The following is a 25,976-nucleotide window of genomic DNA, read 5'->3' on the forward strand; positions in this document are numbered from 1 at the left end:
CGCTACCCTTTCAGCCCTTTCAATTAAATGTGAATCTTCCCGCGTGAGGGTGATCAGCGTTCTCGTTCACGAAGCCAACCGAGTAGCTCATGGGAAGGAGCATGTGAGGGAGAAGGACCAAACTTCGTCTCTTCGAACGGAGCCCAGGTTTCCTTTTTGATACTATGGAACACCTCCTCATCAACATACGTTTACCGAAGAACCATTCATTTCATGAAAAACCTGCGCTTGTTAGCAGCTGAATCACTCTCTCCTCTCGTAGTGGGCCTCTTTTCTTTCCCCCGCTGGCATGAGGAAAGGGTCCATTCCACTAGCTCTTATTGTTAAAATAAAATTTTGGGTGCGCTTTCCCTTTGAATGAGTAGATCTTCCAGCCCCCGTGCCTACCTTGACTCAATGCTCCTGAAGTCCGAAAAGGAGACTGAGTGGACAGGGGGCAGGGAAGTTCAGTTACAGAAATGGTAGTCGTGGACTGGTACCGCAGTACTGCCTACTTTTGGTAATCCTTATTGTGATCCCTCACTCTGGGCTAAGATAGTCTCTAAAGTGCTAGCGTGACGGGAGAGCAAATAGCAATGAACCTTATCTAAAGTATTAGTTCCCTCCTACCAATAACTTTTTTTTAAGTTATCTATGCGGGGAAAAGGCTACCGATAGGCGGATTGACGCATCTGAGCAGGCAGGGGATACTTAGTGCTTGGAATATGAATGCTATGAGGCTTGGGCGAGAGAGCAGGTCTAGGAGGCCCAGATATTGCATCATGTGAAAGCAGCGAAAAGACCCATAAGAGCTGTAAACAAGTGAGATAGGCACGAAAGGGGATGAGACTTGGTCTGGGGCAATTGCACCGTTCTCTCCCTCCGCACATGACTAATCGAGAACGAACTTCGCAATTAGAATGACTCGACCTTCTCAGGCACTGCGGAATGGTCCCAGAAAGGAGTCGAAGATTCCAGTCCTGTCGAAGGCTAAGTCCCTGGAATCTTCGACAGTAGGGTCAGAATAAACCTAGTTCTCATAGCAGGGAGTAGCGACTGCTTAGTCTGGTAAGCTTGTGCTGCAATTCCTTAATTGACTTGCTCTTGGACTTTGTTCCAGACTGGTAGGCAGCTTGTGTGCGGGGTGAAAGGACGAGAACCTGCTGGCATCGATACCGCCTTTCTTTAGGGACTGACTTCTTCATTAGCTGTCATCACTCTATGGGCTAGCCCGCTTGAGCGAGTTCCTCACGATTGCTCCTTGTGATGCAGGGGACTCCCTATCAAGCCCTCTTGATCAATTTGAGATAATCCCATTGATAAAGGAGAATCTTTCTCTTTTTGCATTCGTTTTCTTAGTAATTTTAACCTTGCTGTTCTACATATACAAGAGGGGGTTCATCAAGCAACATTTCAAATACGTGGAATTGGTAATTGAGTTCAATAGTGATAAGGGTCATAATAGATATTGTTCCCAGTTTTGCGTGTCCCATAAAGGAATAGTTATGGAATTTTCCCAAAAGGAAAAAGAAGGAAGTCCTAAAGGGGAATCTGATATGGAGAAGGATATAAAAAGGATAAGGGAATCCAAAATAAAATGGGTTTGTTGAAATGGAGAAAAGGCAAGAACGATAAAGGCGACGGCGCACGTTTACCTACAAGGCGTATTGGTTCTAACATTTGAATTTCTCTTACATTCCACGTTTCCGAAACGGATCCTATCAAATATTTTACATTTTCTATGATCATCTCTATTTTAGGTATTCGGGGAATCCTCCTTAATAGACGAAATATTCCTATTATGTCAATGCCAATTGAATCAATGTTATTAGCTGTGAATTCGAACTTTTTGGTATTTTCCGTTTCTTCGGATGATATGATGGGTCAATCATTTGCTTCATTGGTTTCAACGGTGGCAGCTGCGGAATCCGCTATTGGGTTAGCCATTTTCGTTATAACTTTCCGAGTCCGAGGGACTATTGCTGTAGAATTTATTAATAGCATTCAAGGTTAAACATGACTCCTAGAGAATTCCCAAAATACGAAGTTCTCTTTTCTCCTTTCGTTCTCTTCTTTCTTTTTGATTTTGACTTGGTTGGCAGGGTCAGGGCCTTTCTCGCTGGGCGAGCGCATCCGATTGATTCTAAAGTCCTTTCCTAAACCACTTCCCGTTCAGTTGCTGAAAGATAGATAGAACCTTTCTAACTAAATGAGATTGAGTTCCACGAATATGCCTAGAAAGATGCTATTTGCTGCTATTCCATCTATTTGTGCATTAAGTTCGAAGAAGATCTCAATCTATAATGAAGAAATGATAGTAGCTCGTTGTTTTATAGGCTTCATCATATTCAGTCGGAAGAGTTTAGGTAATACTTTCAAAGTTACTCTCGACGGGAGAATCCAGGCTATTCAGGAAGAATCGCAGCAATTCCCCAATCCTAACGAAGTAGTTCCTCCGGAATCTAATGAACAACAACGATTACTTAGGATCAGTTTGCGAATTTGTGGCACCGTAGTAGAATCATTACCAATGGCACGCTGTGCGCCTAAGTGCGAAAAGACAGTGCAAGCTTTGTTATGCCGAAACCTAAATGTTAAGTCAGCAACACTTCCAAATGCCACTTCTTCCCGTCGCATCCGTCTTCAGGACGATCTAGGCACAAAGTTTCACTTATTAGTTAGGAGGAGATTTGGCCCCCAGTGTATCTCGAAAGCAGAAAAAATAGAACTCATTCGAGAGAGCTTGGTGGTCTTAAGAATGGTTCGGGTGGGGGGTTCTCTTAAGAATAAATAAGACGAATAGAATCTAATTCATGTTCATGCTAACAGAAGAGCGGATCCAATACACAGACAACTTCTTTCTCAAAAAGTACTTGCTGCACTTCTTTCTCATGAAGCTGCTTTGCAAGAAAGGAGTGAGTTCCCTCCGGGGGTGGGGTTCTGAGAGCCCATGCTTCCTACGCTCCAGCCCTTAGCCCTTCACTCCTTAGCACAAGCACTAAGTAAGCCCGTGAAGGCCTTCAATATCGCACCTACTAGGACTGAAATTTCGTTTTCGAAGAGGACTACTTATTTCTTTTCTGTATGCTAGGGTCGTTCGGGCGGAAAACCGAGTTGCGTACTGGGTGAAGCTTAGTCCTTTGGACCTTTCAATCAATCTCGCAACTTTTTTAGATTAGCTAGGGCCGCCCGCACGCTTTAAGGGTTGTTGAAGGTATTGCACTAAGAAAGACTCCTGCCGTTGCTATGCTAAAGGTCAGATTTTCTTTGAAAGCCGCTCAAGCAATTTCTTTAAAAAAAGAAGAGCAAGACAAGAAAGATAAGGCTCGAAAGCTGCGAATAAAGTCGAGCTGCTCTAATCGAGCTGTGAAATCGGTGTGGTGAGGTATTGGAAGTGTTCAGCGAATTTAGATAAAGACACTAAAAAAGAGCACCGTGCTATACTGGCGGAGCTTCAGCAAAACTAGGTAGGTAGCTTTCGCTAATGAGAGATGGATTTGGGGATTCGATTAGGTCTCCTAATTCATGGAATTCGTTTTATCTTTATTAGTGTCTTTTTAAAGCAGCATTCTCCCTTGACTCGATCTTTCATTGAATTATCGATAGAACGTTGATCAATATTCAGGAAGAGATCGAGGATCACAGCAGGATCCTATCTGATCTTTGTCAACACAGGACTCGAAGCCCCCTGCTCAAACTAAAGGGTAATCCTTCGGAATTGAAAATTCCTATCTTTCGGATTTCTTCTATTAATTATAGTGGAGGGGAGAAGACTCATTTTGAATTCTATTATCTATATAGGGGGGGAGCCATTGTGAAGCCTAGAGAGGCGGAAGCGGCAAATCGCTTCTACCGAGTTCCACAACAGCAGCTTAGCTTAGTAGCTTAACTCTTTCTACTGGCGTGGCGCTGCTGGATGCTTCTGATCAATAGAACAGGAAGAGGAGTAAGCCAAAAAGAAAGACCACCAAAAGTAACGACCACCAAGATACGCATAGTGATTCGATCTTTTGATCACCCATTTTTGGAAAACCATTTTGGGGGGCTTCAGCCTTACACACGGAAGATTGGATTGCCTGAATCACGAGTCTTATATACTGTGTTACGATCACCTCATATTGATAAAAAGTCCAGAGAACAATTTGAAATGGAAATAAAGAAAAAATTTCTGATCATAAAAACAGAAAAGCATGAATTGCGCAAGAAGTTCTTTCGGTTAAAACGCCGTGCGACTCGGAGGACATAAGACTTCTTGGTCAAGCCAAAATGCCGGCAGAATGCTCCTACCCCACCATGCCTGGCCCTTTACCTTACCTTAAGAAAGAAGAAATGGGGGTATGAAGCGTGGGAAAGAATGAAGTGTCTGATACAACAGGTAACCTTAAGGAGTGGCGGCAAAGCTCTTGATTGATCAACGCGAGTGAACTGTGCTTAGACGCTTCGTAAAACCGCACCGATCTACGAGAGGAGCTGATGGATGAGTAGGCTTCCCCTTTCGATTTACGGAATGTGATCTGGGACACGATGGGGGTTTGCGTGCCTCGGTAGGAAAGAGATCACCGGAGTATAGCACAAGATCGCCTTTTTTTTTTCTTGCTGCCATGGGGTCGACCTGTAAACAAGGTAAACCCAATGGGAACCAAAAACGGGAGGGTACCACATTGATTGACATTGGGCAGAAGACGATCCAAAAAGCGAAGGCTCACCCAGCTTAGATCGGCAGTGAGGGATGCTTACCTTCTTCTTAGAGAAAGGGGCAACCTATCTTACTAATAATCAAGGGGGTGGCATCGACTGGGGTTTTACACCCAGTTGGTGTAAGGGATGAATCACCCTTTGCGGTCGGATTGCCAGAAATGGTGCCGACTGTCCATGAGGCGAACAATCGGTAGCGAGATACAGATCCGGAGAGATCTGGGTCTTCTATCTCAACATTTGGTTGTTTAACCTCACTCCACGACACATGGAGTCCTATTTGTTTGGTTTGGTTAACTAGGTGCCCCCCCACGACTGATGCGACATTCAGTCGTTTAGGCGAGTTTTGGTGTTTATTAAGATAAACCAGTTTGTCAAATGAATCCGGTTGGATTCGCAAATGTCTTATACTTGAGTATTTACATTGGAGGGCGGTGATCTGGAAGCCATCCCAGTGGAGGTGAGTCCAATGACTGACTTCTGCATCAGGTACCCCGGATAAGGAAAGACATGAAAATGAATTTTTCCAGGTATTTGTTTGACAAACTGTTGTCTCTTAAGACCATCAAATGGCACAATATTGTGGAAAATATTATTAGTATTCTATATACTAATAATAGCTACCGACGGTCTGACCAAGGAACTCTGTATAGGAGCATACCTCGTAGCCAGGTAATTCAGTGAAACCGACGATCTGGCCCTCTGTTTACTGCTTTCTATCTAAAACAAGCAGCTACTTGCTGTAAGCAAGCGTATGCAGGGGTCAGTCAGTCGCACAGTTTATTACCTGTGGCCAGTGTCTCTGACGACCCTCAGATTAGACCTTCCTTCCATCGCAAAATGATTATGAAGAAGGATCAGAAGGCCGACTTATGGGTTCATATATATCTGTCTTTAGTCTTTGTCGGGCTATTCGCCTGGCGAAACGGATTGACAGATCGATATTGAAATCGATAGTCACCCCTTCCACCGGTCTGCCAAGACAGTCTCAATTAAAAAATGAGATTGTCGCTTTATCTAAAGACCTGATCCTGAGGTACTGTCCTAGTTTTCTCTCAACTCCCTTGTGTCAGGGGGTACGTTGGGAGCCAACTTGGAAAGCGAGACCTTAGTGGAGGCCGTAAAGGTGAAAAGACGCGTGGAGGAATATTCTACCCTACCATCTGCGTCATGAAATCGTTTGGTTTGTACATCAATAGCCATTGTGACTATGATGCAGGGTTTCCTCTATGGTCCCCCTTTATCCGATACCCTTATGACCAAAAGAATGAAGAGATATCTCCATGGTCTACAGAGACCGCTGAGAGTACCATCCACTCTCTTTCGGGTCTAGACACTTCGGTGAGTCTATTGACTCAGGCTCCCCTGGTAGACTATCGCAATCTACCGAGGCTGGCGCTGGTAAGAGACAGATATTCGCCATAGGTCACTTTGTGAATCAAAGGGTCTTGAAGCCTCTTCATGATTTCCTCATGGACACGCTTCGGTCTATCCCAATGGATGGAACTTTTCATAAGCTCCGACCGTTCGTTGGATAGATGAAAAGGTTTAAGTAAGGTTTATTCTTTTGACTTGAAGTCTGCCACCGATAGGTGGCCCCTCAGTCTGAAGACTAACCACCTTATTAGAACTTTCTTTGGTGGTCAGTCTGTTGGAGATTGTTTAGATGCAATCTTCAGCAGATCTATGAAGTACCCTTTCTTCGCTCAGTTCGAGGTGTCGTATTCTTTAGAGTAGGACAACCTCTTGGCTTTCTGTCTTCTTGGCCTCTCTTCACTTTAACACATCACTTAGTGATGTTTTCTTGTGAAGAGAAGGTGTACCCAGGACAGCGCTTGACTAGGTATGCCATTCTTGGAGACGATGTTTGTATCGCCGACGAGAATGTGGCCTCTCTTTATCGCCAGACAGTAAATGATCTAGGTCTCGCAATAAGAAGGGGGGTGAGATAGGCGACAGGTAGCTTGCTTCCAAGCCGGCCCGGCCGCGAGGAAGAGATCTTTGCCGGTGCTGACTTGGATCTCGGGTGACGGAAGAAGGCGCCCAGAAGCGACGAGCAGTCGCGGTCGAAGCTTGGCTCTAGGCGATAGGCTAGCAGTAAGCTTGGCTACAGCGAAGCGCTTACCAAGCGCGAAGGATTCGTTCCTCTCCCAGCAAGAGGATGCGCGCCTTCACTTCAAAGAGCTAACGCGCTTGACTTTCCCAAGGCTTTCTCAGGGGCTCGTTAGCCGTTGTTTGGGTCGAGCTCAAACCTTAGCCACTTGAGCCGTATGCGGGGGAACTCGCACGTGCGGTTCTTAGGGGGGAGAGCTAGTAGGAACCATCCTATCCCAATAGCGAATATTTGGAGCTCAATATGAAATCCTATTTTCTTGCAAGACCCGTTCGGATAAGGGAAAACTCCAGAGATTGCTTCGAAGTAAGATCCTTGCGTTGACCCTTTCCTGAACCAGAACCGGGGGGGAGGGGTTGAGAGGAAAGAAAAGGGGATCCAAATTTACCATAAATCAATAAAGTGAGGGCTTTCCGGACCTTCCCCACCCCTCTTTCCATTCTTCCTTCCCCTCTCACCCCCCCTTTTTCAAGAAAGAAGCCCCGCTCCCTAAGAAGGGGCCCCTCTCTGATAAGGAAGGAAACGAAAGAATCTCCATTTTATGACAAATCCGGTCCGATGGCTGTTCTCCACTAACCACAAGGATATAGGGACTCTATATTTCATCTTCGGTGCCATTGCTGGAGTGATGGGCACATGCTTCTCCGTATTGATTCGTATGGAATTAGCACGACCCGGCGATCAAATTCTTGGTGGGAATCATCAACTTTATAATGTTTTAATAACGGCTCACGCTTTTTTAATGATCTTTTTTATGGTTATGCCGGCGATGATAGGTGGATCTGGTAATTGGTCTGTTCCGATTCTGATAGGTGCACCTGACATGGCATTTCCACGATTAAATAATATTTCATTCTGGTTGTTGCCGCCAAGTCTCTTGCTCCTATTAAGCTCAGCCTTAGTAGAAGTGGGTAGCGGCACTGGGTGGACGGTATATCCGCCCTTAAGTGGTATTACCAGCCATTCTGGAGGAGCAGTTGATTCAGCAATTTCTAGTCTTCATCTATCTGGTGTTTCATCCATTTTAGGTTCTATCAATTTTATAACAACTATCTCCAACATGCGTGGACCTGGAATGACTATGCATAGATCACCCCTATTTGTGTGGTCCGTTCCAGTAACAGCATTCCCACTTTTATTATCACTTCCGGTACTGGCAGGGGCAATAACAATGTTATTAACCGATCGAAACTTTAATACAACCTTTTCTGATCCCGCAGGAGGGGGAGACCCCATCTTATACCAGCATCTCTTTCGGTTCTTCGGTCATCCAGAGGTGTATATTCCCATTCTGCCTGGATCCGGTATCATAAGTCATATCGTTTCGACTTTTTCGGGAAAACCGGTCTTCGGGTATCTAGGCATGGTTTATGCCATGATCAGTATAGGTGTTCTTGGATTTCTTGTTTGGGCTCATCATATGTTTACTGTGGGCTTAGACGTTGATACCCGTGCCTACTTCACCGCAGCTACCATGATCATAGCTGTCCCCACTGGAATTAAAATCTTTAGTTGGATCGCTACCATGTGGGGGGGTTCGATACAATACAAAACACCCATGTTATTTGCTGTAGGGTTCATCTTTTTGTTCACCATAGGAGGACTCACTGGAATAGTCCTGGCAAATTCTGGGCTAGACATTGCTCTACATGATACTTATTATGTGGTTGCACATTTCCATTATGTACTTTCTATGGGAGCCGTTTTTGCTTTATTTGCAGGATTTCACTATTGGGTGGGTAAAATCTTTGGCCGGACATACCCTGAAACTTTAGGTCAAATCCATTTTTGGATCACTTTTTTCGGAGTTAATCTGACCCTCTTTCCCATGCATTTCTTAGGGCTTTCGGGTATGCCACGTCGCATTCCAGATTATCCAGATGCTTACGCTGGATGGAATGCCCTTAGCAGTTTTGGCTCTTATATATCCGTAGTTGGGATTTGTCGTTTCTTCGTGGTCGTAACAATCACTTCAACCAGTGGAAATAACATAACAAGGGCGAACATTCCTTGGGCAGTGGAACAAAATTCAACCACACTGGAATGGCTGGTACAAAGTCCTCCAGCTTTTCATACTTTTGGAGAACTTCCAGCTATCAAGGAGACGAAAAGCTATGTGAAGTAAAAGAATAAAAGGTCGCCGACTGCTACTAAGAACCTAACAGAACTTTTCAAAATGTGGGTTCCAACGAAGAAGAGTTGAGGACCAACTTCGACCTCATTGAAGAGTTAGGAAAGCAAGCTCAGTTCAGAATGGCTACTTACCAACAGAGGATAGCGAGGTACTACAAGGCCAGAGTTCAATTTGGAAATTGGATCGAGCTGAGCCGGAGCTGCTCCTACTTACTATGACTGGACAGCAGTGGACTCTTTCTCAAAGTCTGACCCTGCCACCTATATTTGATTGGATGAAGCAACCATCACTGAAGCAATGGATTTAGTAGCCAGCTCAACTCCATTTAACAGGTTAGTAGCGAAAGGTAAGGCGAGTGGACGAGAAGAAGGAGCAAGCCCTCTTAAGTGAAGGGAAGAGAATCAAGGCTATTTTACTTTACTAGACTAGCTACCGAGCTGACTCAACTCAAGGAAGCCGGAAAGAAAGGGCTTCAAGACAGCTTCGGCAACATAAACTCGAGCTGAGGAATACGGAAGAGAAGCGGATTCAACTCAATCTTAGCCTAAGAGCAGTTCAGAGAAGAGAATCAAAGGTCAACGGCCAATGGAGGATTTCTCCCCCCCCCGGATTCATCTTAAACCGACCGAGATGACATCCAGCACGAGAGCAAGAAAAGGAAATGGTCTCCGTGCAGCTTCAAGTCACGCCACTCTCACATAGAATCATGGTCACATCTGTAGTATATATAGTTTATAGAAGCGGAATGCCAATCGACACTGGTAGCCATCGGGATTGAGTTCAGCTGCTTTTGACGATACTGACGAATGAGTAAACGGAAGAATTAATCAGATGAGCTCCAGTCTGGACTCTCATTGGTCAAACAGGCGCAACGGGCCAAGAGAGAATAAAAGGACACCAGAAGAGAAGAGCAAGAAAAAGAGCTGTATGATAAGAGTCCTTATCCTACCCACCCCATTTTTTTAGTTTATGGGAGTAGCAAGAACAGCTCAATTGAAAAGGTGAGCCGCGTACCAAAGAGCTCGATAAGCTATTCTTTTTTTCAGTCCGGTTGACTCGATAGGAAGAAAAGAGCATCAAGGTTTTTCGAAGGCTTCAAGCCCTGTTTCAGCGGAGAGCATGGATTCCCCTTGCACCTCTCTTCCACAGGCACGTTTCAAGAAGGTGCCTACACTCTAGTGTACAAAGTGGCATAAAGTGATTCTTTTCGGGTTCGGTCAGGAGGGACAAAAGAGAGATGCTTTCTATCAGTCAAAAGCAGATACCGCCCCCCCTCATGCTCCCACGGTCCGCTTACCGAGGAATAGAAAGGGAGGACCGGGGGCCAGAGCAAGTTGGGTTGGGGTATAGAGCCGTAAGCGCGGTGGGGGGGTGACAGAGGACGTGCTCGTACGGTTCAAAGAAGGGTATGATCAACGAGTTTCTTGTTGGGAACTTTCACTCCTCTATATTCGAAATATGCCTTTCTAGGAGCATTACGATCTGCAGCTCAAATGGTCTCTTATGAAGTCTCTATTGGTCTTATTCTTATTGTGCGCCTTGTGGTGAGCGCGTTTGGATCCGCGAAGGCAATCGCTCGGATGTTCCCCTAACCCAACCCGGGAACGGACCGGAGGGAACCGCAGCATGGGGAATGTCCGCGTCTCGTCGCAAGGCTCATTTCTCGTTTTTGGTCATAGGGCGGGCGGATTTATCTGATCAAGGGCCGGGGCACAAGGGTCCTGGTACTATCCAGGTGCGAAGAACCCCGGAGGTGACTGCAATGAGCAGAAATCTCACTCACCGGCCTAAACGACGAGCAAACACTCGAACGTGAGAGCAAGGGATCACCTAACGAATGGACGAGCTCCAAGGAGGGAGGAGGAAGGCAAGAACCATGCTTTCAGAGAAGTGGCGGTCCGAATCTTATCTGAACTGCGATAATAACTGACTAAGCCATGCCATAAGGGTCATTCTCCAAACGGGACGGGGTAAAGCCTTTCGATTTTTGAGTAGGTTGGGTGACAGATCGGCCATAGGAGTACTCCGGGATATAAACCAGGGCAACCAATGTCGAGCATACGACGATGCCGCCCGTTTTCATTTCGTGGAAGTCCCCGGCAGAGGAAAGGGCTGTAGGTGATGGCGCGTTCTGCTTCTTATCTAGAGAGGGGCGCTGAAATCGTTCCTATTGGGTCGTGCGTGGCAGCTGGTATAGATGAATAAAGGCGGGCCGCGGGACCTATTCTCTTCATAGGCGGCAAAGCTGAATAGGAAAGGGGCCGAGCTGACTGATGAGTGCCTTTTTAGCCTTTATAAAAAAAAGGGCTCTCTCATGTGAAGCTAACATGGCTGGCTACATACAAGTATAGCCAAATCAAGATGAGACGTGACGGACGGTAAGAGGCCGCAGCGGGACTATCATAGGAAAGCCCGCCCACGCTAGCTAACATATAAAGAGATTCCCGGATCGGATAGCAAAAGTCTCTATGTGAATCTCCCGACCAGGCCAGGCCGAATCGGGCCACCACTTGGGATGGGAATGGCTCAGCCCATATGCATCATTTGATGAAAGCACTCCAGTCGCTTCCTCGAAGTGGCTTGTCAACCACGCTTTCCCTCCCTCAAAACAATGCTCCTCACCAACCTTAACGGCCGCCTTCCTTGGGTTGGGGCAAGACAGCAATGAGTAGTTCGCTCCAGGACCCCACCCCCTCGAGAGCAGGATGCCGGCCGAGATGGAGCTGGGAGCCAACCTATACTTTCCTGGGGCTTGCCTTGCCCCAACATCTAAATCAAATGCGGGCGCCGAAAAGGAACCAGCCCAGCCTCTTCCAGAAAGCTTTGCTTGGTAGGCGCTGCCTATTCACTTCACTCGGACAATGCTCTAAACACGAAAGTGTGACGCCCCCTTCTCCCATGCTGAGTCACAGGCAGCGCCTCGGAAAGCGCGGACGAGCCACATGCAGGGAAACTTGCACGTGTGGTTCTGGCCGGGGACCCCGGTATACTGTACTAATATGTGTAGGTCCCCGTAATTCGAGTGAGATTGTCATGGCGCAAAAGCAGATATGGTCCGGTATTCCCTTGTTCCCTGTATTGGTTATGTTCTTCATTTCTCGTCTAGCAGAAACTAATCGAGCTCCGTTTGATCTCCCAGAAGCGGAAGCTGAATCAGTTGCAGGCTATAATGTAGAATATGCGCGGGATGCGATCCTTAATAGTCCACTGTTGGCGGAAGCCAATGTCCCGGGGTCCCGGGGACTCATTCTGACTGAAACAAGGGGTGGGTCTTTACCAACTTAAAAATCGAAGATTTGAGTAAGCCAAAAAACGTGAGCGCCCCTACGCGAGCCTTATTGATTGAAAACTCAAGTCAATTTTTTATTCTATCTATATGTATTCTATTAATGCGCTCAAGCATGCGAAGAAAGCAACAAGCGATAAAAGCCCTTTCTATGTTATTAGTCAAGAGCTTTTCTTGCTTGTTTAGTAAAGTCACGCTTTTCATTTTGATAGGAGTAGGTGCTTGCTGGGGCAGGGCACTCTTCATTCTTCATTCGAAACTAATGAATGTCGGGTCGGGGGTTTCTGCCTTGTTATCAAAAAGGGAGTTGGGTAAAGCAAACTCCCTCCTTGGACGAGCACGGGGCTTAGTCAAGTAGAACCGGGTTGCGCTGCTTGATGCTCCGATCGAAAACAAATCAGTGGGGCCATGCCGGTACGACTGAATATGCGTTAAAAAGGTCAATCCCTCCCCTACGACACCAACCAAAAAAAACCGGGCCGAACTTATAACAGCCCGCCCGCTTCCATAGAAAAATATCGTGGCAACGTAGACCTAAGTGGTCATATTGGATCTTTGGGAACCATCACAAGTGCGGCCGGCCTATATTTCAACGAGAATGCCGTGTCGTCCAGCGGAGCCTAGAAGAAGGTGACTCGCGCAGACAGCTGACTCATAGAAAGGAATAGCCAAACCAACCCACCCAGCTGGCTGGTCAATCTCAGAGATCTTATCGGCCGGCAAACCGGAGACGGACGACCACGGTCCCAACCTTATCAGCACCGGAGGTGTACTAATCAATGAACCCCCGAAACCTACTTTCTTTTCTTACAAAATAAACCAAGCCTAACCGGTCACGACATGTTGTTGATATTGATGGAGTTTGAGGGACTTTCGCTGACTAAATCCATCCATAAACCTAGACCCCGGCGACTCTCGTAACCAAAGCGTCAAGACAACAGCCAAAGGTGACCTTTGGATTCTTAAGTAGGTAGGGGGCAAAGAGGAGCACGTAGGAATGCCGACCACTACATAAGCCACTGGTGGCTGAGAGAAAGCGAGCAGCACCTTGTATAGGTTGGGCGGAGCTTGAAGAAGCGAGCCCCTATCAGAGAAAGCCATTGCGCGCTAGCCTAGCTAGCTAGCGTTTTTCAGCTGGCTGTTATGTTAGTTGTAGCGCGCCTTCCCTCCTTCTCTCACTTCGGAAAGATTTCGCAGTCTTTTCTTTGGATGACCTGGTCGAGAGAGTACGATACATCGGTGTAAAAGATGGAGTGGGATCTTTGAGGTTGGTTATAGTAAGGCCTGGCCGGAAAGTGTTCTTGCCTCTATCATTGAAGGAAAGGTTGGTCAACAATTTGGAGAGTTTGCTTCTACACGGAAACGAAGACTTTCGAAAACAAAGATTCAACCGGGAAGAAAAAAGGGGAAAAAGTAAATAAAGTGCGCATATGGCACGAAAAGGAAATCCGATTTCGGTAAGACTCGATCTGAATCGTAGTTCAGATTCAAGTCGGTTCAGTGAGGGCGACCGCGAAAGTCACCGAAAGGGTCAGTCTTTTCCTTCAGTTTGTCCTATATATGTTGAATAAAAAAGCTTGGGAGGACGTTGCAGATGTCCGGGACGGACACGACTTCTTCTAACGCTAGAAGACCACTGGAAGACACCCGGGACCAGAGCATGTCGTGAAAGAAGCACACTGGGCGTGCTTCGACCGTGTCTCCGGGGCACAGTTGAATGTAGATATCATGAACGCGAGGTGCAGGATACCAGGCCGAGAAACCCGGGCAACCACCCCCTATGTGCCGATCGCTAGCGCATCCAGGGCCCCGGCGCCCAGCGGAGCTGGAGAGGCCTAGCCTGATCTGAGAAGTGCTAATTCGGTTCGGATAGACTTAATTCAAGAACGCCGCCGCCCCTGGAATCAATAAGAAAACAAGTGCTAAGTTTCAGATCAGTGAATAAACCGAAACGAAAGAATAAAGAGACCTTTCTCGCTCGGCGCCTAAAGCGCACTATGCTCCGCTTCAACAAATGAGAGTTTTCGGTGGAACCGGTGAACCACGCGAGCTGGTTAGATGCGTGGGACAGAGGGCTCATAGTACCTGCTAGCGCAGCTATGCAGTGGAAGGGAAGGAGCCTAAATCGACCCCCTTCTTTTTCATTTTAAAAAGAAAAAAGCAGTACAAAGAAAAGAGATTAGACTCTCGGATGAGACTAAGCAGCCACCGACCGTTCCGACGCGCCCCTTACCTATTTTTTTTATTAATACCGAAAACCTATCTAAAATGGAGCCTAGTTTAGGCTGTCAAACAAATGAGAAAATGGAAAAGTTTTAATAGAACCACTAGTAGGGATATGGATGGAGTCTCGCTCAGTAAAGAGAGTTGTAGATTCGTAGAAAAGGAGAGGAGCCTTGACTTTCTATGATGTTATTAGTCAAGAAGCGCTAACGCTGCAATCTTTCTAAAGCAAGAAGCGATAAACTTGACTTTGAGAAAGAAGGTGCTTGTTGCCGCTTTCTTTTTTTAGTAAGTAAACTTGTTTTGTTTTATAAGGCGAAAGGTTGCTATTTGAATAATGATTATAGCGTTAGCGCTTTCGTTTTCAATAAGTTTAGGCTTGACTTATTCGAACCGAACGAACGATAGCGGCTTAAAGCTAAGCCTATCACGCACGAGCAGCGTCGCTGCTTGATCGGCGGGGAGAAGCATCTCAAAGTATGGGGCAAAGGATCAAGCGCTTTGACTTTGTCTCCCGGGATTCACCACAGGTTGGGTTTGAGAGCCGTGTGATGGGTGACTATCCAGCACGGTTCGGAGAGCACTTTAAGTCTGCGTAGGTGAATGGAAGCCCCTCTTGAAAGCAAGAAAGAAGCGGCTATTCCCACGGCGGAGTCACCATTGACTCTATTTATTATTATGGTAAATTACTGTATCAAGATGTCAATCTGAGATCTTATTTCGGTTCGATACGTCCACCTGCGAGACTAACCTTTGGCTTTCGTCTCGGTAGGTGTATTCTTATACATTTTCCCAAAAGAACATTCATTCATTTCTTTCTTCCCCGTCGACCACGACGACTGAAACGACGCCAAAAATCCAGACCCGGAAAGGAGAAGGGCCGGTGGTGGGCATTTGGTAAAGTCGGGCCGATCGGGTGTCTTCATTCCAGCGACAATACAGAAGAAGAACGAAACGAAGTGAGAGGCCGGAGGGCAGGGAAAAGAGTCGAGTCGATCAGGCTCGACGACCGGGAGAAGCAAAACGAAATTCGGATTTGGCCGAAAAAGAAGCAACGCTATGGATACCATGACCGATCACCATCGATCAAGAAGAATCTTTCTAAATCACTTCGGGTCAGCGGGGCCTTCAAGCATCCGAAATACGCCGGGGTTGTCAATGACATAGCGTTCCTGATAGAAAATGACGACTCCTTCAGAAAAAGGAAGTTATTTCAGTTCTTTTTCCCCAAGAAGTCCCGCTCCGACGGCCCGACGAGTCATCTATTTAAAAGGACCCTCCCTGCAGTGCGCCCCTCTTTGAATTATTCGGTCATGCAATACTTATTGAATAGAAAGAACCAAATGCATTTCGACCCCGTCGTAGTTCTAAATCATTTCGTGGCACCGGGCGTGGCTGAACCATCAACGATGGGGGGAGCGAAACAGGGAAGAGGCTTAGATAAGAGAATACGTTCTCGCATCGCTTTTTTTGTAGAAAGCTCGACCAGCGAGAAAAAGTGTTTGGCCGAAGCCAAAAAGAGGTTGACCCACTTCATTCGCTTGGCGAATGATCTTCGCTTCGCGGGAACAACAAAAACAACCATCTCGCTCTTTCCTTTCTTCGGTGCTACCTTTTTCTTTCCAAGGGATAGAGTTGGTTTTGATAAGAACCTTTCTGTTGAGGATGCCCGGGAACCACTCCTAGGTCAATTAAGGATCAAATGTTGTAACCTCATGGGTAAGGATAAGGTAATGGAATTGATAGAGAAATTCATAGACCTAGGTAGGATAGGAGAATGGATAAAGGGAATAGAGATGATTATAGAGATCATACTGAGAAACAGAAGAATTCCGTACGGGTACAACTCTTATTTGAACGAAGTGAAAAAAATGCGATCTTTGTTGTCTAATAGAACAAACACGAATACCTTAATTGAGTCGGTCAAGATCAAATCTGTTTATCAAAGTGCTTCTCCGATTGCTCAAGACATTTCTTTTCAACTGAGAAAGAAAACAAGATCATTTCGTTCCATTTTTAGTAGAATAGTTAAGGATATTCCATTAGTAATGAAAAAAGGGGTTGAGGGGATCCGTATATGTTGTTCAGGTCGATCAGAAGGCGCAGAAATAGCTAGAACTGAATGCGGAAAGTATGGAAAAACATCTCATAATGTATTTAACCAGAAAATCGATTATGCTTCTGCGGAAGTATCTACTCGTTACGGAATCTCAGGTGTCAAAGTGTGGATTTCATATAGTAAAAAAAAAAAAGGGGGACGTGCTATATCCGAAACGTACGAAATTTAGTAAATATCGTAAAGGCAGATGTAGTAGGGGTTGCAAACCAGACGGAACAAAACTTGGTTTTGGAAGATATGGCACTCAAAGTTGTAGAGCTGGGCGTCTTTCATATCGAGCCATTGAAGCAGCGCGTCGGGCTATAATCGGACACTTCCATCGTGCTATGAGCGGACAATCCCGAAAAAATGGTAAGATATGGGTCAGAGTTTTCGCAGATATCCCTATTACCGGGAAACCTACAGAAGTAAGAATGGGAAGAGGAAAAGGAAATCCTACGGGTTGGATTGCTCGTGTGTCCACGGGACAAGTCCTATTTGAAATGGATGGTGTGAGTTTGTCAAATGCTCGACAAGCCGCTACATTAGCGGCGCATAAACCATGTTCGTCAACCAAGTTTGTTCAGTAGTCGTAACGTAATTGGTTAGTGGGGAAAAACCAGGCCGGGATTCAAAATATTTAGGCGAAGGGTTTGTTCCTGAACGAGGGAAGTGGAAAGACACTAAGGGAGAGGGATATACTCCTTTTTTTTGAATCGCCGAAATTGTACGACTGTTCCAGGCGTACGACCCGGATACGTGACGGTTTTTTTCAGGTACTCTTTCCTGTGATTGTATTGGATATTAATCTTTATGATCACAAGGTGGTGCTTGGGCAGATCTTCTCTGATTACGTTCGGACGTGACAGGGAAGCCAGGAGGGAGGTCCAGGGACATAGCCGACCTATGCATTCCCCATCCAGCACTTAACCGACGAAAGAGAGGGGAACGCAGCCCCCGCCGCCATATGAGTCGGAGACTATTATAGTTTGACTCTTGTGGTAAATTCCATATGTCTTTTTTTGTTTTGGCGATAATAACTTATGGGAGGGTGAATCCCAGGTTCCACCACAAGAAAGAAGGACAATGGGTAGTTCCCTACGAGGAAGTGCTGCCCAAAAGGGACTACTCTACATCGGCCGGGATTGGACACTAGTCCTTCAAGTCTTCAAAGATCGGATTCAATCGATTATTCGCATTCAACTTGAACAATTCTTGTGACAACAGAAGGAATTCCTTCGTTCCCTTTCTCAAAGGCAATAGGAAGATATCGATTTCGAACAAAAAAAAAGGCAATCTCGAGTACAAGCCAAGGAGAAAGACTGCCAGGCATACCATCGACAGAGTCAGGAAAGGACAGGCAGAAGGCGCGCTAATCAAATCCTCTCTTTCAACTCTATCCCTTCTTGGTCCCAGCTAACCAAGCTCATTCCCAGCTCCCTATGAGCTCAGAGTCGCTAACGCTAAGAGGAAGAAGAGCAACTTCCATCATTCCCAGAGTCACAAGGGAAACCGAACCGTTAAGCCGAGTCCTTTTCTTCCCCACTGCTTCGACTTCATTCATACACTTGTCAGCTCTGTTAGCGAAGGCAAGGTGTGAAACGTTGTCTCCACTGCTCGTGAAACGGAGGAGACTCGGTCAGTATAAGGAATCTTTCTCGAGCTCAGGTACGGGCGACTCAGTCACATGTGCTCGACTGAATATGCAGCTACGGAACTGCTAAATCCCTCGTGAGACTCCAGTTCCGGTCAATCGTGCTTGTCAGCCTTCATCACCACTGCTTTGGCGACCCGGCTGAACGAATGCAGTGACGCGACTTGTGTTTCGAGGGGTTTTCCGCAGTGGAACCTGTCAAGTTCAGTCTATGAATCCACAGTGGGACGTTCTCAATCCAAAGTGGACTTTTGGGGCAAAGCCTAGACCAAAGGTGCCTCATATAATAGCGTAGGGAGACTAATTGGGTAGCGAATCCCATACTCAGCGAAACCAAGCCCCGGGTGGTAGCCTAATCGAAGAAGTTTAGCTTGTGCCCAAGCCCACCTTTTTAGAAAATCTCAACGTGGGATAGAGGGGGTTTAGAACCCTCGCGTTAGGCTTTCGAGTTCCCTGTTTGAGAGAGCTCCTTTACCTGGGCTCTCGACGCTTATAGGCTTGTGGTATAGTTCGTACTCGTATCAAGCTGTGGTCTCCGTCTCTTTCGATTATTAGTAGGTAGGGGCATTCAGTGAGATAGAAACCTATTCCCTTTATGACTTCAAACAAGCTGACCTCCGCATTTGGATTCCTATTAAGGGCAAGAGTGAGACTTGTCTATTCCTACTAAAGGAAAGAGAAGAGTGACTTAGCTACCAGAGCAGAAGGCCAGAAGGAATCCTTTACTTACCTCTAGGAAAGATCTCTTTACTTACGACTCTTGAACTTTAAGGTGGGCGGGAAGGAGATATTCACTTACTTAGAGCCTGTTGGAGCCTTCGGAACCTTTACGTCTATAGGGGCTCCACAGGAGGGAAGAGAGAGATAAAATGAAGACTATTCGCCGAGAGGGAATTCAAGCAACTTATTGACCCAAGGGGGGGAATATAATGTTGTAAGGGCTAAATAGAGTATAGGGGGAAAGGAATAGATTGAACCCCCTATCTATAAAGATTAGAAGTTGGATTCCAAACCTTGCTTTTCTCTAGAATTGATAATCTCTCCTAAATGTTCCTCTCCTCTGATTACAAGCAAGATTTTCTAAGATAAGAATTGGAGGATCTATAGAGCTCGAATTCAAGGCTTGCTATGAGGCCTGCATGCAAGTCTTGAATAGATATTTAATACACTCAAAAATATATATCTTTATAATCTCCTTGCAGCGAGCGCTGTTTTCTCTTTCGACCCTTAGGATTTTCCAGTATAAAGTCTTATTAGAAGAATTCAGTTTCATAGAGCTGAATAGGCAGCTGGAAGTCAACAACAAACATCTGTTTTCTTCGCGGTCGAATCTACGATCCTCGGCCGTCTTTCCCTTCTGACTATGCGAATGAACCTCAGTGCTTTCAATTGTTTGATTTTTTTTCCCAATGTTAGAAAGGAACAACAGAGGAAAAGGCTGCCCAGCCAACGAAATTGACTGAAATACATTCTTTATTGGGGGACTATGCCCTCGGGAGAAAGACGTTCTGATTGCCTCTCAATGTAATTCCTCTTCGGGGGATATTTCTTTCTTTTATAAGAATGCAATTTCAATAGAATAATTTAGCCAGATTCAGAATCAACATTAGAGAACCAGATCTTATGGATTATCCCCCCTTTCTCTAATAGAATAATAAGGTAAGCTCGTTGAATCCTCAGAACTAAAAAAAAAGAGTTTGAACTCTCTTCGTCTTCTTCTTTGTCCCCATTTCCAGCTTCCTCTCCTTCATGTGTCCCCCCCTTTAAGGCTGATCAATTTCCATCCCCTTGACTTTCCTCCTCCTCATCAGAAATGACTGTTATTGGTGTCGTAAGGCGACGCGATCCCGGTGTCTCGTCACTTTGACCCCCCCGTTCTCCTCTCTCGTTCTTCATGGCCTAAAAATAAATAGAATCTCTATATCAATAAATGGAAGAGAAAGCATATCAAGCCCGATGTTGGGATGGAAGGCTTCTATTATTGACTTCACCCGTTGTTGTCTCGGGATCTTGAGTCCTTTCCTCTCCTTGATTTGTATTAGTAGGGCGTTCTTCATCTAAAGGCTCTTCATATCATGAAGTTGTCCAAGTAAAACTCTTCTTCTTGCGGGAGAAGGTTCTGGGAAGCTCGTCAGGTGCTGGCGTAAGTAGTAACTCCTAGCGTTGCTAAAGCTTTCTAAGGCCTATTATCGTTATTCAAACGGTATCACAGATAATCTTTACGTTCTTCTGGCAAGGGTTTGAAGAGGGGTTTGATAGCTAGGAAAGTAAAGTCAGGGAGGAAGGCGCTGTACTATTGGGCAAGTAGCGGTTGTAGTCTCGGCTTTATTGTAGCTTTGGGGATTTTTTAATGCTACTTTAGGATTTAAAAAAAGGCTTCAAGCTCAAGTGCAAGCTGAGTCAACTTGTTCAGCTTTACTGCAAGTCTAAAGAAAGGGAAGGGGCAAAGTCCACTCGCTATTAGCTCGCAACAATCTCTTCACTCGCATAGTAAACTGCGCTCGCCCTAGTCAAATCCAGATCTTGTTCCTTTGCGAGCGGAAGTCAGAACGAATACAAAAACTCCTTTCTTTTACGCCTTATTAGTTATGAAAGCGGATCGCTTTGTTTCTAATGAAAAGGAAAGAGAAGGCGGCTGTAGAGATAGAGTCTTTACGGGCCGGTAGGGCAAGTGAAACATTCTATCTTTGTCAGGCTTAAGGTAAAGGGCATGAGAGAAAGTTCTTGTTTCCGGGCATATCGATGGGAATAAGAGCAGGCGGTAAGTGAGGCAATTCCTTCCGGTAGTGGATGCTGGTGAATCAGAGTCCAAAATCGATCTTTTCGGAAGCGAAGTCGTAACTTATACCGTGAGAAAGGTATGAAGTAACTCGACTGATAAGGATAGGAGCGAACGCCCTTATGGATAAATAGATAGAACCGTTCTTTCTTTGCGGTTACGGTAAGCAAGTCTATTAGTACACAACACTCGTTTATAAAAGGCGAATAACTGACTTTACTGATGAGCGTGAGAGCGATGCGCTTTGTTTTTTGGTTTTTAACTTCTAAGAGCTTTGAAGTCGGAATGAAAAGCTAGTGCGTTAAGCAAGCTTGTTTGTTGTAAGGCTATCGGATTAGAGAATTCCCTATTTATTTCTCGCCCTACTTCTAAGGATAGATAGTTTAGGGAAAGCAAGTGCTGTGATGAGATCTGTCTTTCGGCTTGGTCGAGGACACCATTACCTTGTTGCTCGCATCGTGATCGATGTAGATTCTTCCTGTCCAGAGCCCGCCCCGACCAGTCTTAACTGAAAAGCTTTCAGACCCCTGTGTGAGCTAGTTATACTAGCAACTTGCTGTGTCATGTCCGTTCTCGTTACACATATGATATGGTACCTATTTATCCTGAGATCTCTTTTGCTACTTGTGCAATCACCTCTCACGAGGTTGAAGCTGAGCCAAAATCTGTCCCACTAACCTGGCCAATCTCTCGGGTGAAATGTCTGGGGTGACATGTGCATTCCGAAAGATTTCCATCATTTGTTCTCGGTGGTGCTCTGAAGTTAAAAGAAGACCTTCCGCCTACCTCGAAAGGATGCTTTTCTTGAGCTTGTTTTTGTCCCCAAGGTCAAAAAAATGGGTTCAAAAAGAGCTGCTGCTTCTGCTTCACCTTGCTTGGGGTTGGCTCCTCAATGCGGACTGGAACTTATCTACTTCAATAGTTCGCTAACCACTCGGAGCAGTTTTGCAGTTAAGGATATCAGCTAGTTGGTTGTTTGGCTCCTCGATCCGGACTGGAATAGATGGCTATTCGATTAGGACTTTCAGTAGCTTTTGGGGACCAAAGAGCAGGGGTAAAGCCCAATGGGCTCATTGCTAGTGAATGGAGGAAGGCTAGTTTGAGTTTGGTTGGTGGAGATGGATCCCGGGGAACTAATGTGCCATTAATCCCATCCCTGGAACTCCATCTGAGTGGTTCCCCTCACCTCAATAAGGACGAAAAGTAGCATAAGCGGATGAAAGAGTGGACCTTTCAATTACATCGAACCTTGTTGGCCGATAACTCGATGGTATCCGCTCATGGATGGTAGTTTACTGATTGGAGTCAGTTTCAGCCTTTCTAGTAGTTGGAGTTTGTGGAACAAGTTGTAGAGATCCCATCGTTTCTAGTACTTGTGGAGAATCCACACCAGTAAGAAATAGCTTTAGTTGTTGTTGGAAGTGACCTAGACATATTTCTATTAAGAGGTCCTTGCCCTTTTCTTCCGCTAGGTAAGTTGGGAAGTCCTTAACTTAATAAGGCAGGGGAAGTCGAGTCCCTTATCTTCGACAAGCCTCGATCTGCGCTTTCGCTTTAAAGAAAGAATCGCTGAAGACATATTCTTTTTTTCGGTTGAGTAAGGGCTACTTCACTCCTCTCCCTCTGGTCGAGCTGCTCCGCTCCTCTTCTTTAGCTTCTTCTGTAATACCTATAGTGAATAGCTCTAGCGGCTGCTTTTTGAGATACTAATTATATTGGGTGGGTTCATCTACGACCAACCTCAAGCGGAAGTAGTTCGGAGCGTCTCTTTCTGTGCTGTTATGATTCCATGATCTTCTCTGAGGTAGACCTGCTTATCTACTCCAAAAGTTCGCCTTCAGCTCACCTTGGATACTCCTCCAACCCTTGGTCAAACGCTTGAAGATAGTCCTATCCACACGAGCTATTGTCCTTTGATGCTGGATGCGCTGGTGTAGATTTCTTTCTTTTATGTAATTGTAATAGAATAGTAATAGAATAATATAAGTAGTGCTAAAGTCGATGCGCTAAATGAGAGTTCGAGGTGGGATGAGTAAATTAGCTCGAATTGATTAGTGCATCTGCTTCTATTTTCGTAGTGAATCATAGCGACTCGTCCCGTGTCAATAAGGTCTGAGGAAGGAAGGCTATGAGCCAGGATTTAAGCGCTTTGACCACTGCTCATGGTCCGAGGGAAGTGGAATGGCTTGGTACGCGCCTGCTTTTGAGAGCCTTTCTGCTGGTTCCCTGAGGAGGCCCCCTTTTTCTTTTCTTCGTTAGCATTTTCAAAAGGCTCAAACCAAATGGTCAAAGGCTGGGAGTATTGATGGGAATACCGGGGGTTCGTCATTAGTAGTGGGGAAGCCGTCCAATTAACCATGTAGACAGATTTGTAGGTACGGCACGTAGTCTGGGGTACGGATTTACTTACTATTCGAAGTGGATGACTACCTAGATTCAAATGAGGATTCAATCTTTTGTGATAGTTATCATGGGTTGAATTGAAAAGGGTCTCTTTGAAGATCCTGGTATGTCCACGCGAGCACATTTTTTGACTATTCTCTTGGCTTGTTCAAGAAGTTCTCTCCTCCAACCTGCGCCTATCGCAAGGACCTGCGGTGCTTCCTCGGTGCCGAGAATTGTCTGTATTCTTTCTTGCTTTTTTTTACAGGCTCATCGCCTGCCTCTTTGGTGTGAGCCGAAGTGAAAACTAACTCCCCTTCGACTAGTTCCTTAAAATGCTTCGGGACTTTCGCTTCATTTTCTTTTTTTTTGTGCCTCGTCTCTCCCCTTCCTTTACCTTTAGGCATTACTACCCTGCTGTGCTCGTAATCAGCTGAAACCATATACAATTGGAATTTAATTAGAAGGCTTTCGAAGCCATACTTTTCAACAAACTGGGCGCTTTGCCTTCGTCGCCCATTTGCGTAGGCAGCCTCTGGTCCTTACTTCGATCTACCGCCTCTTCCTTAGTCTTTGATTGATCAGGCCTCTCCGTCTTATCCTATCACGGGCGAAGAAAGAAGTCCATTCCGGTCCAACTAGGTGGGCCGTGTAAAAGTATATCGTAAGTATAAATGAACTTCTCTACCTGCTCGAGCATTCGGATACTTGATCTGCACAATCAAAAAAAAGGACTACCTTTTTTTTGTTTATCATAGGAAGACCGTCTTCTGCTATCCTCACCTCTTAGATACTGCTTGCCTTAATGCGCGATTTGTCTTACACCTATCACGGCTTATCGCTACCATGAATACCCAACCACGCTGACTTGCTTTTTCTTGCTTACCTCCCATTAGCCATTAGCTAGAAGTCATCTCCGTCCTGCAGCTTTACCCCCATGCAAGAGTGCATCAGGTTCATTTTCTTTTGGTCGGGAGTGAAGTGCCAACTTACTATGTTGAGCCTTGCCTCTAGCCTTTAAGAGAATAGAGTAGGTAGAAAAGGGATGACTAGAGGCTCAAATCAAGCACCAAAGAATGCCCCAAAAAGAGCCGACTAGCAGGTCTTTGCCATTAAGACAAGCAGTAGCATTCACAGAGGATTATGATTGGGGGAGAAGGACGGAGGTCAATTCATTCTTTCGAGTCCTTTTCAGCGATTCCATTCTTTCCAATATACTAGTGAAGTCTTTATCACTGACTCAATAAGCACTCTAAAGGGAAAGTCTGCTTGGCTAACCTCACTTATTCTGCTTCGGATTAGGTCCCTATCTGTACAACAAGTGTGCACACTTCAATCAAAGAAGGCTTGGGAATTCGCAGGAGGATCGTAGGGATGAATGACTGTGGAATGAATATGATATCGAGAGATTTAAGTACGCTAAGTGAAGTGGTCAATCTAGGCTTGACTCTTTGTGTTCTCACTCAATCATTAATAAAAAAGATGGAGATTTCTCTGGTATACAATCGAAAAGCAAAGTGCTTGAACTTAACCAAAGTAGGTGGAGAGGATTGACTTGCTTTTCAGCTGGAATGGTCCTTGGACGCTTCTGGGAATGAAAGGGTATAAACATACGAATAAGCTGAATCCGCATTAGCAGACACTGGGGAATCCCCAACTAGAGAATGAGCTCTTTCATCCGTCGAAGGAGAAGTCTCATCCGAAGCATTACGAGATCAAAAGAAAAGAAAGAACTAAACTTGTTCAAGTCAGTCTAGTCAACTCCCCTCACTCTATCGAGTCAGTAATCCATTCCCTTCGAATCTAAGGCTCAATGATGGATCCGGGCGCTTTCCAGAGGCGAAGACTGAAACTGATATCACCTGGCTCCGGGTGGACCATACTCCACCTTTCGTCCAGTGGGTAGCTCCTGCCCCTAGCTCAGACTTCTACTTAAAAAAAAAGGTGGTTGGACCTATGCCTACTATGTCTGTGAGGAAGTTGGGCTTCTACATCTTGATTAACCGGGTGACTCGTGGGATGAAATAAGAGTTCATTCTGGATAGCATGGCCTGGGCTGGGGATCTGGGATCTATTCTAAGTCTCCTAGTGGTGGGATGGTCAAGGGCAATGTCCGGTTCTGGCCAAGAGATGTCTTTGCTCCGTCCCCCTTCTTGTTGGTTGGCACAAGCCCTTGTAGTAGTCAGTCTTTCCTCCCCGACGGTCTACACCAGGTATGAACTCGATTGAAACGGGGATCAGAGCAAAAAAGGCCCTTTTCCTTTTCTACTATGCTTTGAGCCGCTTCCAGGAATGGTAAGACTTGCCTTTGCCCTTACTCTATTAAGAAGTAAATTCCCTGGTGTTCACTCTAGTTCCTAACTCATTGACGCTGTAGGCATAGAGCTATTGGAATGCTTTCATAGGCTAGGGGGGGGATAACTCTGAATTAAGTAACTAAGCCCCAAGGCTAGCGAAGGGAAAGGAAGTTACATTAGGGCAACAACTCCTGACTCGAGGGTGAGAATAGGAATCGAATAGATTGAATCAGAAATGCACTTAGAGAGAGGCTGAATAACCTGAAGAAGGGCTACCAAACGTTAGCAAGGCAAGGTTCGGAGCGAAGAAAAGAAGGAAGCAGTCCTTCCGCTGCA

At 45.7% G+C, this 25,976-nt stretch overlaps 4 protein-coding genes and 3 further genes across 4 annotated transcripts.

Annotated features, from left to right (window-relative positions):
* The first annotated feature begins 1,690 nt into the window (after positions 1-1,690).
* Positions 1,691-1,993, forward strand: nad4L (NADH dehydrogenase subunit 1).
* A 195-nt stretch (positions 1,994-2,188) lies between these two features.
* Positions 2,189-2,773, forward strand: atp4 (ATPase subunit 4). Its single transcript has one exon. It carries the CDS (start codon positions 2,189-2,191, stop codon positions 2,771-2,773), a length of 585 nt encoding a protein of 194 aa, YP_007889795.1.
* A 1,182-nt stretch (positions 2,774-3,955) lies between these two features.
* rps10 (ribosomal protein S10) lies at positions 3,956-7,122 on the forward strand.
* Positions 7,123-7,328: 206 nt separating this feature from the next.
* cox1 (cytochrome c oxidase subunit 1) lies at positions 7,329-8,912 on the forward strand. The gene has a single exon. The coding sequence runs from the start codon at positions 7,329-7,331 to the stop codon at positions 8,910-8,912; it is 1,584 nt and encodes a 527-aa protein (YP_007889796.1).
* Positions 8,913-10,372: 1,460 nt separating this feature from the next.
* Positions 10,373-12,101, forward strand: nad1 (NADH dehydrogenase subunit 1; one part of a trans-spliced gene, as the record gives it).
* A 1,536-nt stretch (positions 12,102-13,637) lies between these two features.
* Positions 13,638-16,718, forward strand: rps3 (ribosomal protein S3). The gene is made up of 2 exons: positions 13,638-13,711; positions 15,101-16,718. The coding sequence occupies exons 1-2, from the start codon at positions 13,638-13,640 to the stop codon at positions 16,716-16,718; spliced, it is 1,692 nt and encodes a 563-aa protein (YP_007889797.1).
* On the forward strand, positions 16,606-17,118 carry rpl16 (ribosomal protein L16). The gene has a single exon. It carries the CDS (start codon positions 16,606-16,608, stop codon positions 17,116-17,118), a length of 513 nt encoding a protein of 170 aa, YP_007889798.1.
* Positions 17,119-25,976: the final 8,858 nt, after the last annotated feature.

Source organism: Vigna angularis (genome assembly GCF_016808095.1).
Source record: "Vigna angularis mitochondrial DNA, complete sequence".
In the NCBI taxonomy this organism is placed as follows: Eukaryota; Viridiplantae; Streptophyta; class Magnoliopsida; order Fabales; family Fabaceae; genus Vigna; species Vigna angularis.